The 10,590-nt window shown below is 41.3% G+C and overlaps 1 protein-coding gene across 3 annotated transcripts; it reads right to left on the bottom strand.

Moving 5' to 3' along the window:
- Positions 1 to 157: 157 nt before the first annotated feature.
- LOC111647563 (ran GTPase-activating protein 1) lies at positions 158 to 9,630 on the bottom strand. Of its 3 annotated transcripts, none has more exons than XM_023397182.2 (16): positions 9,546 to 9,630; positions 7,802 to 7,921; positions 7,506 to 7,633; positions 7,270 to 7,329; positions 6,581 to 6,760; positions 6,264 to 6,398; positions 5,788 to 5,946; positions 4,731 to 4,844; positions 4,447 to 4,546; positions 4,179 to 4,263; positions 3,658 to 3,796; positions 3,268 to 3,384; positions 2,967 to 3,072; positions 2,270 to 2,358; positions 1,955 to 2,119; positions 158 to 931 (listed from the first exon to the last, which is right to left on the bottom strand). In XM_023397182.2, the coding sequence occupies exons 2-15, from the start codon at positions 7,911 to 7,913 to the stop codon at positions 1,994 to 1,996; spliced, it is 1,650 nt and encodes a 549-aa protein (XP_023252950.1). In that variant the 5' UTR covers positions 7,914 to 7,921; positions 9,546 to 9,630; the 3' UTR covers positions 158 to 931; positions 1,955 to 1,993. The 3 variants fall into 3 exon arrangements, with proteins under 3 accessions (XP_023252950.1, XP_023252951.1, XP_087027576.1); XM_023397183.2 differs by having other exon boundaries at positions 1,998 to 2,119; XM_087171450.1 differs by lacking the exon at positions 9,546 to 9,630 and adding an exon at positions 9,134 to 9,456 and having other exon boundaries at positions 1,998 to 2,119.
- Between the last annotated feature and the right edge of the window lie 960 nt (positions 9,631 to 10,590).

Here is a 10,590-nt window from a genome sequence, read left to right as displayed (position 1 = left end):
GGGAGGGTGTCAAGTAACTGTATTGCATTTATTTGCATTTGTTCTATGGGTCAGTTTACTTCACTGAATCCCAACAATAACCTCTTCAAAGCTTGTCTTTATTTTTGTAATTGAAAATTAAAATTGAATAAATGCAGTTAATAATATGCAAATCAGCTCAACACTCAAAACAGCTTTATTTTTTAAACACAAATGCAAAAACTTTGCACCTTGTGCCTCATTAAAGGCAGAAAATACATTTAAACCTATTCACTCCCTTTTGATTTATTATACTTTACAGCCTTATTTTGATCATATTTAGCACTCAACACTTATTTAATAAAACTGTTGTCTGACCATATTTTGGGGAATTTAATAAACATTTGATAAAAAAAAAAAAAGAAAAGAAAAAGAATAGTAAAGGTAGATATGAAATAGAAAATGTACAACAGCTGATGTTCAGTCCTGGTGAGAACTTTAGTTTACGCTCTAGTTTGGCCCAGAGTGTGATCTGTGCCTCAGTCACTGACCCGGAGACAGATCTTAGGTCATGTGGGGAGCGAGGCCTTTCTTATTCACCATGATACAAAGAGCTTGAAGACACAGGTGTCAGTGCTGTCCTGTGGTTCAATTAGTACTTCAATTAGTCCACGCCATAAGAGGATAGTCCACTTCAAAACACAAAGCATTCAAGTCCAGTCCAGAGTCCAGAAAAGGAGGTGGTGCTGAAGGTCTGTGGTGACACAGGGAAGTGCGCCTGAGTGGAGTGTTGCTCCTGTTCTGGTTTCCTAAGGTCCAGCAGTGATCAGTCAAAGTTCAGTGTGTGTGTGTGTGTGTGTGTGTGTGTGTGTGTGTGTGTGTCCACAGTCTTCAGCTCTCAGATTGGACTCTCTGCAGTGTGGATTGGAGGCCTCTTTTGGCATTGCCACATGACTCCATGGCCTTGTTGTTTCTGTGGATAATAAACACACTTAGAGTTTAGAGGGTCTTCTGGTATTTTCCTCTCTGTCAATGAATCCCACTAAACGCCAAAACCAACAACGAGCTGATGCATGTATGTACCAACAAGTATTGTCTGTGTAGCCACAGGTTTTTTGACAGTCGATCAGTTTTGAATATTGCAGGGAGTAACGGAAGAAGGAGGAACAGCCACAGTGAGATGAAGAGCTGCGATGAAGACCTCCACTCTGCAGGAAGGTGAACTACCTCATTTCACTGGCCTCAGAAAAACCCCAGTTACTGACCAACTTCTCTATTGAAACAACGCAAGTTTGTTTGGCTGCACCGTAAACATTTCCTCATCTGTTGTTTTTGTGGCAAAGTAGCTGCTGAGTGTTTGCTGCCCCCAGATCTCTGGGACATGTGGTATTAAACCACAAATACTGTTCCCACGGTTACAACGGGTGTTGCTAAATCAACCAGGACTGAAAGCTTAAATATTATGGCTGTGTCCGAAATCACTCACTACCGTGAACTTCCATTTTGCAGTGCTGTCATAATGTATAGTGAGAATTGTTATACCCTATATAGTGGACTCATAGTATCCCACAATGCATTGTGAAAAGTAGTGCGCAACCTATGGTCACTAACCAAGCAATATATACCATCATGCATTGTGCTCGAGCTGAAAGACAGAAGAAAACGACGTGTCCGAAAGTGTTTTATTTTACCGATGAGCTCCCTATATAAACCTCTACACAGAACTCCCTGGATACTGAGCAGCGAGCAGTGAATGAGTGAGTGATTTCAGACACAACTTATAACTTCAAGAGGAAATTAGCCTTTAAACTTCAATATTTGTCCATTTGAAGCGCTGAATCATCAAAACATTCAAATAACAAGAAGTTAATAAACTCATTCCACCACAAACATAAGCAATCACCAGAGTGTGTCCCCCACCGTCACTAAGGGCCCCGAGTGCAAAAACATTGTGCTTAAATCCTGAAGATGGGATGGTAATACTGGTATTTTGTACCTGCACGCCGCCTGGTGATTGGCTCATTCTGTCACGTCCTTACCGGGACATGAAGGCCTCCAGCACAGCCACGCTCTCTTTGGGGAAGTAGTCCTGTCGAACGACGTGCTCCAACGCGTGGAGGTGGCCGGGAACGACGAGCACAGGCTTCACCTTGTCCTCGCTCTGGGCAGCCGGGAGGACGGGACACAAGGATGGACGGTGGATAGGAAGACGAAGGAGGCGCAGATGGGAGAGACGGTAGTGTTAAGAAGCAACGAAAAATGAAAAGAGTGATGACGAAAAGTGAGAGATTCAGGTGCAAATTAAACATACCTTGATAAGTCCAAGCAGCACTAACAAGGATGATACAAAGCTGTAGCCTTGGAAGGAAGGAGTGGTGAAAGCTTTCTTCAGAAGAGCATCTGTGAGGGGTGAAAAAAAGATCTTAATAAATATAATAAAGGAAATGCATGAACTCTTAATGGCTACACTGAGGCATTCAAAAATAAAAATCCACCAACCACCTTTTAAAATATACTGTGTAAAACAATGGGACCTGCATTTCTCAGCATGTGTTTATGGCAGAGAGGTCAAGCTTTAATAATAGACCATAATGCAGTTCTTCAGCCACTAAAAATGTTTCCCTTTTGGTCAAGTGGAGAGTGAAAGGAAACAGGGAGAAAGAGGAAAACTGTCTATGGACAGTTAAAGGAATAGTTCGACATTTTAGGAAGTTTTCTCGACAGGCTAGCTGCTACCCCCTGTTTCCAGTCTTTGTGCTAAGCTAAGCTAACCAGTTGCTGGCTCATGCTACAGATTATCTTTAAAAACCGGAGAGTCTCAATATTCTTAAGAAAGTAAGTACATTTTTCTAACACGTACTTCAATCATTTCTGGGGGTTTTTCAAACTCATTCTGAGAAATCGTCTGATGAAACAGGTTGAAAAACATCACACAGTAATTAAAGGACACGGAAAGGCACAAATGAAGATGCAAGCACTTTACAGTGAGTACGGTCAAAGTGTCTCACCGATACTGTCCAACACTGCGTTCTTAATATCATTATTCTCCTCCTTGTACACTGATGCAATCTTGAGGAAGGCTTCAGCTGTTTTTGAAGCATCTGTTACATCCACCTGGACACAGAGAAACCAGTTTGTTTGCATCACATATTCACACAGGAAACATTTTACTGTAACATCTGAGCTAAATGTCCTCAACTGTAACCCGAGATGTTTCGTTTAGCTTTTCGGGGCCTCTCGTAAACAGCTTGATGTGGGTGAGAAGTTAAGCTGGTGTGGTTGTATTTGTGGAATCATCCCTGTGTTTACCTGCTGCTCGATCAGCAGAGCTCTCTTTGCCCCCAGCTTGAGCAGTTTGTCAGGGGACGGAAAGCTGAGGAAGGAGGAGACATCTGGTGGCCGCGGTGCTGATGCCGGGGTGGACAACTAAAAGGGGAAGAGCAGCAAAAACAAAGTCAACTAAACCACAACTACTGGATTCTAACTGGTGTTGTGCAATAAGATGTGGACATGTCAGCACTAATGATATAGTGACATATGCTTCTGTTTAAGAATTTATTCATTATGGTTAACAGCCATTCATTGCAGCTACAGCAATAAAACACAATGTAATAGGTGGAATTTGAATCTCATGTATGTCAAAGTAATTTTCTTTTGTCTATTATGACTGGTCAAGTTATAATGACACATTTATCTGACCTTGTTGCCATTGCTTTCCACTTCCTCCTCTTCTTCCTCTTCCTCCTCTATTTCCTCCTCATCCACATCCTCGTCGTCATCCTCCTCTTCATCTTCGTCTTCGTCCTCGTCGTCATCCTCTGGTTCACCCTCGTCATCACTGAAAAACACAGTTAGTGAGGATTTTGTTCTGGGATGAGATGCATGTTTTGATTATGACATTTGATGAAGTCACTGTAGGGAAGATGGCGTCTGGAGCGGACGAGATGCTGCAGACACTGACCACACTGATTTTAAAACAGCGTTTTTAAAATGAAAACCGTCTCTGTCCAGATGAGCGTTTTAGCTTGCGTGTGAACAGTGTAAACAGGACGCAGATTGTCTACTCCGTTAGATTTGTTAACGTCTGTGTCATAGACTAGCTAACTCTCCTGCTTCTCACCCAGAGCAAGAAGCAAACCCACAACGAGACAGAGAAGTGAAGAGAAAGGATAGACTTCATTAAATACATCACAGGAGCTAAAAAAGTACAACATGATTACCTGAGTGATCCTAGAAGCTCGGCCATGTTCATGCCTTCCATGGCGTCTTTCAGAGCTTTGCAGCCGTCGTCTCCTAGAGAGTTACCTGGAAACAAAAGAGATCATTTTAAACAGTGAAGTCAGGAGGGCAAATATCTATAAATAACGTCTCCACGTCTCTGTATTTTTACTGAAAAAGAAATATTCTAAATCTTTATATAAACAGATGATTTGATGATAGATGTATTAGATGTGTAAAGAGCAAAGTGAGCTCTTTGCAGGTTTGTACCATTCAGGTCCAGTTTTTCCAGCTGGTCTTTGTCCTTTACTGCTTGTGCCACAGCCAGAGCAGCGTCCTCTGTGATCTCGCCGAATGACAGATTGAGTTCCTGTTAAACAACAAAATATTCACTCTGAAAGGAAGAAAAACTAAGAACAGGATACGGAAATAAAGCTCTTTCAGAATAAATTAAGTATAGTAATTATCAAAGCCTACAGGTTCAAACTAGGGGTGACAGGCGGTGACAGCTCAGGTCTGATCAGGTCCAGTAGTGAAGTAGGGGACTTGCTCACCTTGAGGATTGGGAGTCCCTCTGATACAGTTTCCGCTATAGCTTTGGCTCCTGCTGGCCGCACCAGACAGTCTCCGAAGTTTATCACCTGGATGCTGCGGAGGTGTTTCAGAGCCTGTGAAGGACACAGACATTATTTGCTGCAGCTTCACCGATACCAAACTCTAAAATGATGATTTTTAAAAGAAGGCTAAAATCTCATCTCTTGATCTCATGCCAGAACATTTTAATGCCATATTTGTCACTCATATCTATTTACATAATCAATGGCTCAAATAACTACACACAATATGAGAGGGGTCACAGCAGTGTATTAGGTCGCTTCCTGATTCACTCAGCTGACCTGCAGCTGTGGTGTTATACAGTTTGTTGTTGTGCGCTTATGCGCAGGAGTACGGTAGTTCAACGGTTGAGAAAAATGTAGTGCCAAAGGAAAGTGCTGTTTTCACAGGAAGATAAACCTCTAAAAATATTCTTCATGAAGCTTCATTTAAACGAATACTGGACTGGTGAGGTGGGTGTTTTCAAAAGTGTCTAAAACAGGTTTTCTCTGGTGGCCCCGCCCACAGCAACACATCACTCTGCTGGTCTGACGTCTGATGTATCGACTTTATATGACTAACCTCACACAACCCCCACGTCAACAACACCTGAACCGTCCCTTTAAAGTGATGGCTTTATGTTATTCAGACATAAGAAATCACTTCAGTCATCTATAACAGGACCTTCATGAAAAGATCCACAATGCTCGCAGGATATTTTAGCTGCTGATGGAACAATATGAGGGAAGAAGAGTGCTGTCTGTTCTTTCACAGGCGGCAGTGATGGATTTTAAAACTTAATATCCTGCTGAAGCCTTAATTAATGACAGCTCCAAGTGATGCTCATCCTGCTTCTCACTGTGAATTTCCTGATCATTAACCTATCAATCTTTAGAGAGAGAATTCTACACATATATCTTATACTCTCATTTACTTTCTACTTTCTGCAGTACCAGGTTTTTTTTATTACCTTGCTTCACCTGCAGTGATGATACTAATTCTCAGATGTTTCTGTACCTGAGCCATGGCGATCGCGCCCCTCTCAGTGAAGGTGTTGTCGTTGAGGTTGAGGATGCGGAGTCCTGTGTTGTGCTGCATGGCTGTGGCCAGGGCTGTCACACCAGGGTGATTGATGCCATTCTGGGGCATGTGAACCTCCTCCAGGCTGCCCATCAACTGGGAACACAAAGTGTGGTCATGAGATTATTTTACCTGCACAGCCACATAGCATATGAGCAGCATAGATATAAACTAGTCTGAGTTCATTATTTCATTGATCATTATTGAAATTAATTATTCAAAGTGCACCAGGAAGGCAAGCAGTAGTAAAATCTCACACACTGATTCAAAGTTCAACAACTGTTCTGATGGAATAAAACTGTAGTGTGGCAATGTGGTATTCTGCATCAGAAATAGACTTTACTGTGTTTTCCCAGGTTGCTCCGTCAGTCTACGTAAAGTGGTCAAAGTTCAGGAAGTAGTTTGACCTGTACCTGGAAAGCTTGAGCGAGGGCAGTGGCTCCATCGTTCTCCAGTCGGTTCCTCCCTGCAACAAACACCCTCAGGCTGAGGGGGGTGCTCTCTGCACTGGATTTTTTATGACACTGGATCAACGAGGCAGCCAAGATCTGAGGAGTCCATAAACAGATGTGTTCAGCTCTGATCACATTCATCCAAGCATCAATGGATATACAATAACATTCAACAGGACCTACGAAGATTTGTGAACTTGTTAACTCTGTGTTTCTGTCTTTATTCCTGAAGCTAATTTTTCCTTGCAATCATGACAAAAGACGCTCTTGTGACTTACCTTCCCCCCTCCGATGCCCATGCCACAGTTGTTGAGCCGCAGCTCCTGCAGTGTGTAGCAGGCGGTGCTCCTGAGCAAGTTCTCGATGCCCTTCACCCCGTCTGGTCCGAAGGCGTTGTCACTGAGGTCTAAAACGGTCAGCCTGGCGCCTGCCAGCATCAGAGCATCACCCAGTGAATTCTACAGCACAAGGAGAGAAAGAATAAAATGGCATGATAAATGGCTGTCTCACGCTGTAGTTATAAGTTTACGCTGCAGTCTACACATAGAAATATTTCCTAACATTACAGTTCACTATTAGCTTAACGTTAGCGTGCTGCGCTCGTGTAAAACAAATCACGGTGGATGGAGAAGTTGAAAAGCTTTTCTACATGTTTAAAAAGTTAACTCCTCACTGGTCTCAACCGCCGCCTCTGTGCTGTCTACCATGTGTGTGTGTGTGTGTGTGAGAGAGTGAGAGAGAGAGAGTGTGTGTGAGTGAGTGAGTGAGAGAGAGAGAGTGAGGGAGAGAGAGAGGCTGCAGCCCAAAAACAATGTTTTGGGCGTGTGTAAATAAAATCATTCATCGTGTTTCAGTCGGTCTCTTGCGATGTGTTTACTTAAGAGATGTGCAATATTTCACCGGCTTCGGACTGGAAGCCTAACCTTGTTTTGACATGGACAGTAATGTAGTGGAACAAGTGCATTACCAGGGCAGGTGGGATCTCAGAGCGTAAGCGACCTGTGAACATGTCACTCCAATAACAGCGCTGAAAGACAGAGTTAAAATTACACAGTGTCAATGTCGGTCAAGACACAACATTTAATTTATTCCATTACAGTGGTTGTTCTGTGAGTTTGTTGACATCACTTTGGTTAATTTAATATTCTCATATTAACTATGTTCATATTTGTCCAGTAAAAACAGAGAGCAAACATTTCAAACCTTGAACTCGCTCTTAGTCTCTAGGGCCTTGGCGATGGCCTGTGCTGCCTCCACACCGACAGTGTTGCCCTCCAACCTCAGAGCCTTTAAACCCTCAAAGTCCTGGATCTCCTTCACCATCTCCTCCACTGGAGAGGGGGGGGACAGGATTATAAATTGACAAATAGAGAAGGGAGATTGAAGTGTGACAGTAATTTTATACACAGTTAGGCCATGAAAGGGAAAATAATCCAAACCAAGACTTTAGTGTGTTTTAGCAATCAAGCCTCACCGGCTCAGTGACAGATGACACTCACCTGACTGGGCATCATTCAGCTTTCTCCCCTGGCCTTTGTAGCTCAGCTCTCCTTCCTCTACTCCTGTCTGGGCCAGAGAGTCGGCCAACTGCGCAACAATATCTGTCGCCATCTGGACACCTGAGGGACAAACACATTGTTTACTACTTACTCTGCTGTAATAATCCTTAACCACCTCCTGGTTCACTTCTTCCCAGGGATAGAGCTGGTTTTCTCTGGCCCGCAGGTAACACTTATTACCAATTAAGAACCAAAACACTGAACACTTAACAGAAGTAATTTAGACCCCAAAACATACAGTTATGTATGAACATTCTGGCTTTAACTGAGTTGTTTTTTCTGAGAAGCTTAGTTCCTCCTGTACACTAGACAGAAAGTGTCATTTTCACTGAGGGGAAAAATCCACCCTAAAATATTCTGGTGTACAATATATCAATGCAGCTCAGATTTTCTTTATGAACATGCACTCTCAGGCTGTGAAGATTTGAGGGACAAATCCCGGAGTTTTAGCTGCGATGTTGTGACAGTGTTTTATGAAAGTCATTCATTCATTCTCAACTAAAAAACAACTTTTCATGCTCCTTCGACACGAGAGAACAGTCTGTACTTTACTTGAGTTTTTTTATTTTCAGAAACTTCCGACTTTTACTCCACTACACTTTAAAGACAAATACGGTACTTATGTATTCCACTACATTTCTATGAAGTACTCATTATTTTGGGTTGTTTGTCAGTCCTAACAATGGCTAAGTTTGATGAAGATAAGGTAGAAAATTGACCAGAGCACCACAGCCTTATCTTAAGTCCATGTTTGAAAATTAAAAAAATAAAAGGAAAAATGTCCTTTTGTTTTAAATGTTTGTGTTTACCAAGACCAAACTTCAGCACTGCCTGAACAAATTAAATATGAAAATGACAATGGTTCCTTTTGCTGATTTAATTACGTTTTTATGTCAATTTCTCAAGTCTTTGTATCATATTGTACAAGCTTTTTATGCTACCGGTTTATTATTTATCAACAACCATTATATCTAATGAGCTACTGGATATATTAATCCCACCCCCTATAAGTATCTATCAATCAATCTATCTATCTATAGTCAGTCAGTAGGTTGTTTCAGAGTCATTCGGTTCTGTAAATGTGGAAAATACAATTTGTTGACATATAGAAAATGTACTTTAGAATATTTCAATATCTTATAAATCAAGTACTCCAATACTTAAACTCAAGTGAAAACTTAACTGAACAACTTTCACTTGTATATTGGAGTCATATTAGACCAGGAGGATCTGTACTTTGACTAAAGTACTGATGTTGTGTACTTTGATCACCTCTGGTGGTGGGTTTTCCCTCGTCAGCAGCCGGCAGCTAGCATTAGCCTCTAACGTTATGCTAACACACCCACAAGCACCATAACGGTTTCTAAGCCCGCGGAGCCGCTACGGTCGTTGTTGCCAGCTGTCGGCTCGGTAACATACGACGTGGTTCCTAGATACATAAGGCAACATCCTTAGTCCGGTGGATAGAGGAATACAAGTGTGACAACTTAGGTCAGCTAGCTAGCACGGGTAACGTGAGTCAGAGCATGGCTTTACTCGGCCTCTCCGGTCGGTCAACTGTCAACCGTTGTCTACCTACACGGCAGTTAGCCTGACCTCTCCGCTCCTCCGTTTAAATCCCTCATTAGAGAAAGTGTAACGCAGTACTCAGTCTACTTCCGATAGAAGTTAATATCACTATTACCACAACACTGCTTGAATCCAGTCCAGTTACACACTCCCGCTCGCCCCTGTCGTTTAAAACCGAATCCAGCACACACTACCCGACTTGACGGCCACGGAGCAGTGAAACAAGGGAGTTGTAGTTCAATTAGACTACAACGGTGCGTTCACGAGCTCCGCTAATGCACGTATTCTCTCCAAAGCGTCTACCATGCAGGAAATGCTGGAAATAAGCGCCTGTGAGTTTGACAGCTCTTGTTTTTTTAATATATACAAACACATACATATATACATATGTGACAACAAGTATATATACATATATATGTTTTTGTATACGTATATACACACACACACACACACACACACACACACTATAAGAATATATATCAATCAAATTGAAAAACCAATCAAATGACATAAAACACAAAAAGTAGATGTAATAAATACTAATAAAAACATATAAATTAAATACAGCAATTTATCACCAGTCAATTATTTTAATCAGGGGCTACAGAGAGAATGCATTAGCTTTTTTTTGTTGGTTGCATGTTTAAATGTTTTTATGTATGTATTAAATTCAATTAAAAAGGTGTTGTAATTTGGTAAATATTTGGATAATTTTGCTTTATGTAGAAAGAGTGCCTAATATTTTTCTATTTGTTAAGCAGGTAGGCATTAACCACTACGAAATATCCACTGCATATTTCACAGCAACATACAATTTTACAATAAATAAATAAATACAATAATTCAGTGTGAAGATCAATGAAGATTTTTTCACTTTTTATTATAGTGGTTCCTCTAAATATGACTATAAACAAAGGATTACAGCTCATCCTATATTTTGAAACTCTTATTCTACAAAGTAACTACTATCTGCAGCTATCATAAACATAGTGTAGTAAGAAAAAGAAACTGTACCTGATTACAATATTTGATAGTTATTTGTGACAGTTATTATACCTTCATGTAATAATCATAAAGTATTACAGATTTATGACTGTATGATTAATCATTGATGTAAAGTAATCAGGAAGTCTAACTACCTGTAAGCCACAAGCTTTCAG

Source organism: Seriola lalandi, unplaced genomic scaffold, assembly GCF_002814215.2.
Source record: "Seriola lalandi dorsalis isolate HSWRI2012SDOR001 ecotype SW California unplaced genomic scaffold, Sedor1 jcf7180002055004, whole genome shotgun sequence".
Lineage (NCBI taxonomy): Eukaryota > Metazoa > Chordata > Actinopteri > Carangiformes > Carangidae > Seriola > Seriola lalandi.
This window is presented reverse-complemented; position numbering and strand designations above follow the sequence as displayed.

Bases quoted from the DNA above. Each gene is read 5' to 3' on its own strand.
- LOC111647563 (XM_023397183.2), bottom strand. From the start codon at position 7,913: ATGGCGACAGATATTGTTGCGCAGTTGGCCGACTCTCTGGCCCAGACA. The intron at 4,264-4,446 runs GTACAAACCTGC...TTTTGTTTCCAG, and splicing joins GGAAAAACTGGACCTGAATG to GTAACTCTCTAGGAGACGAC. The intron at 2,359-2,966 runs GTGAGACACTTT...CACCCCTCACAG, and splicing joins CGCAGTGTTGGACAGTATCG to ATGCTCTTCTGAAGAAAGCT.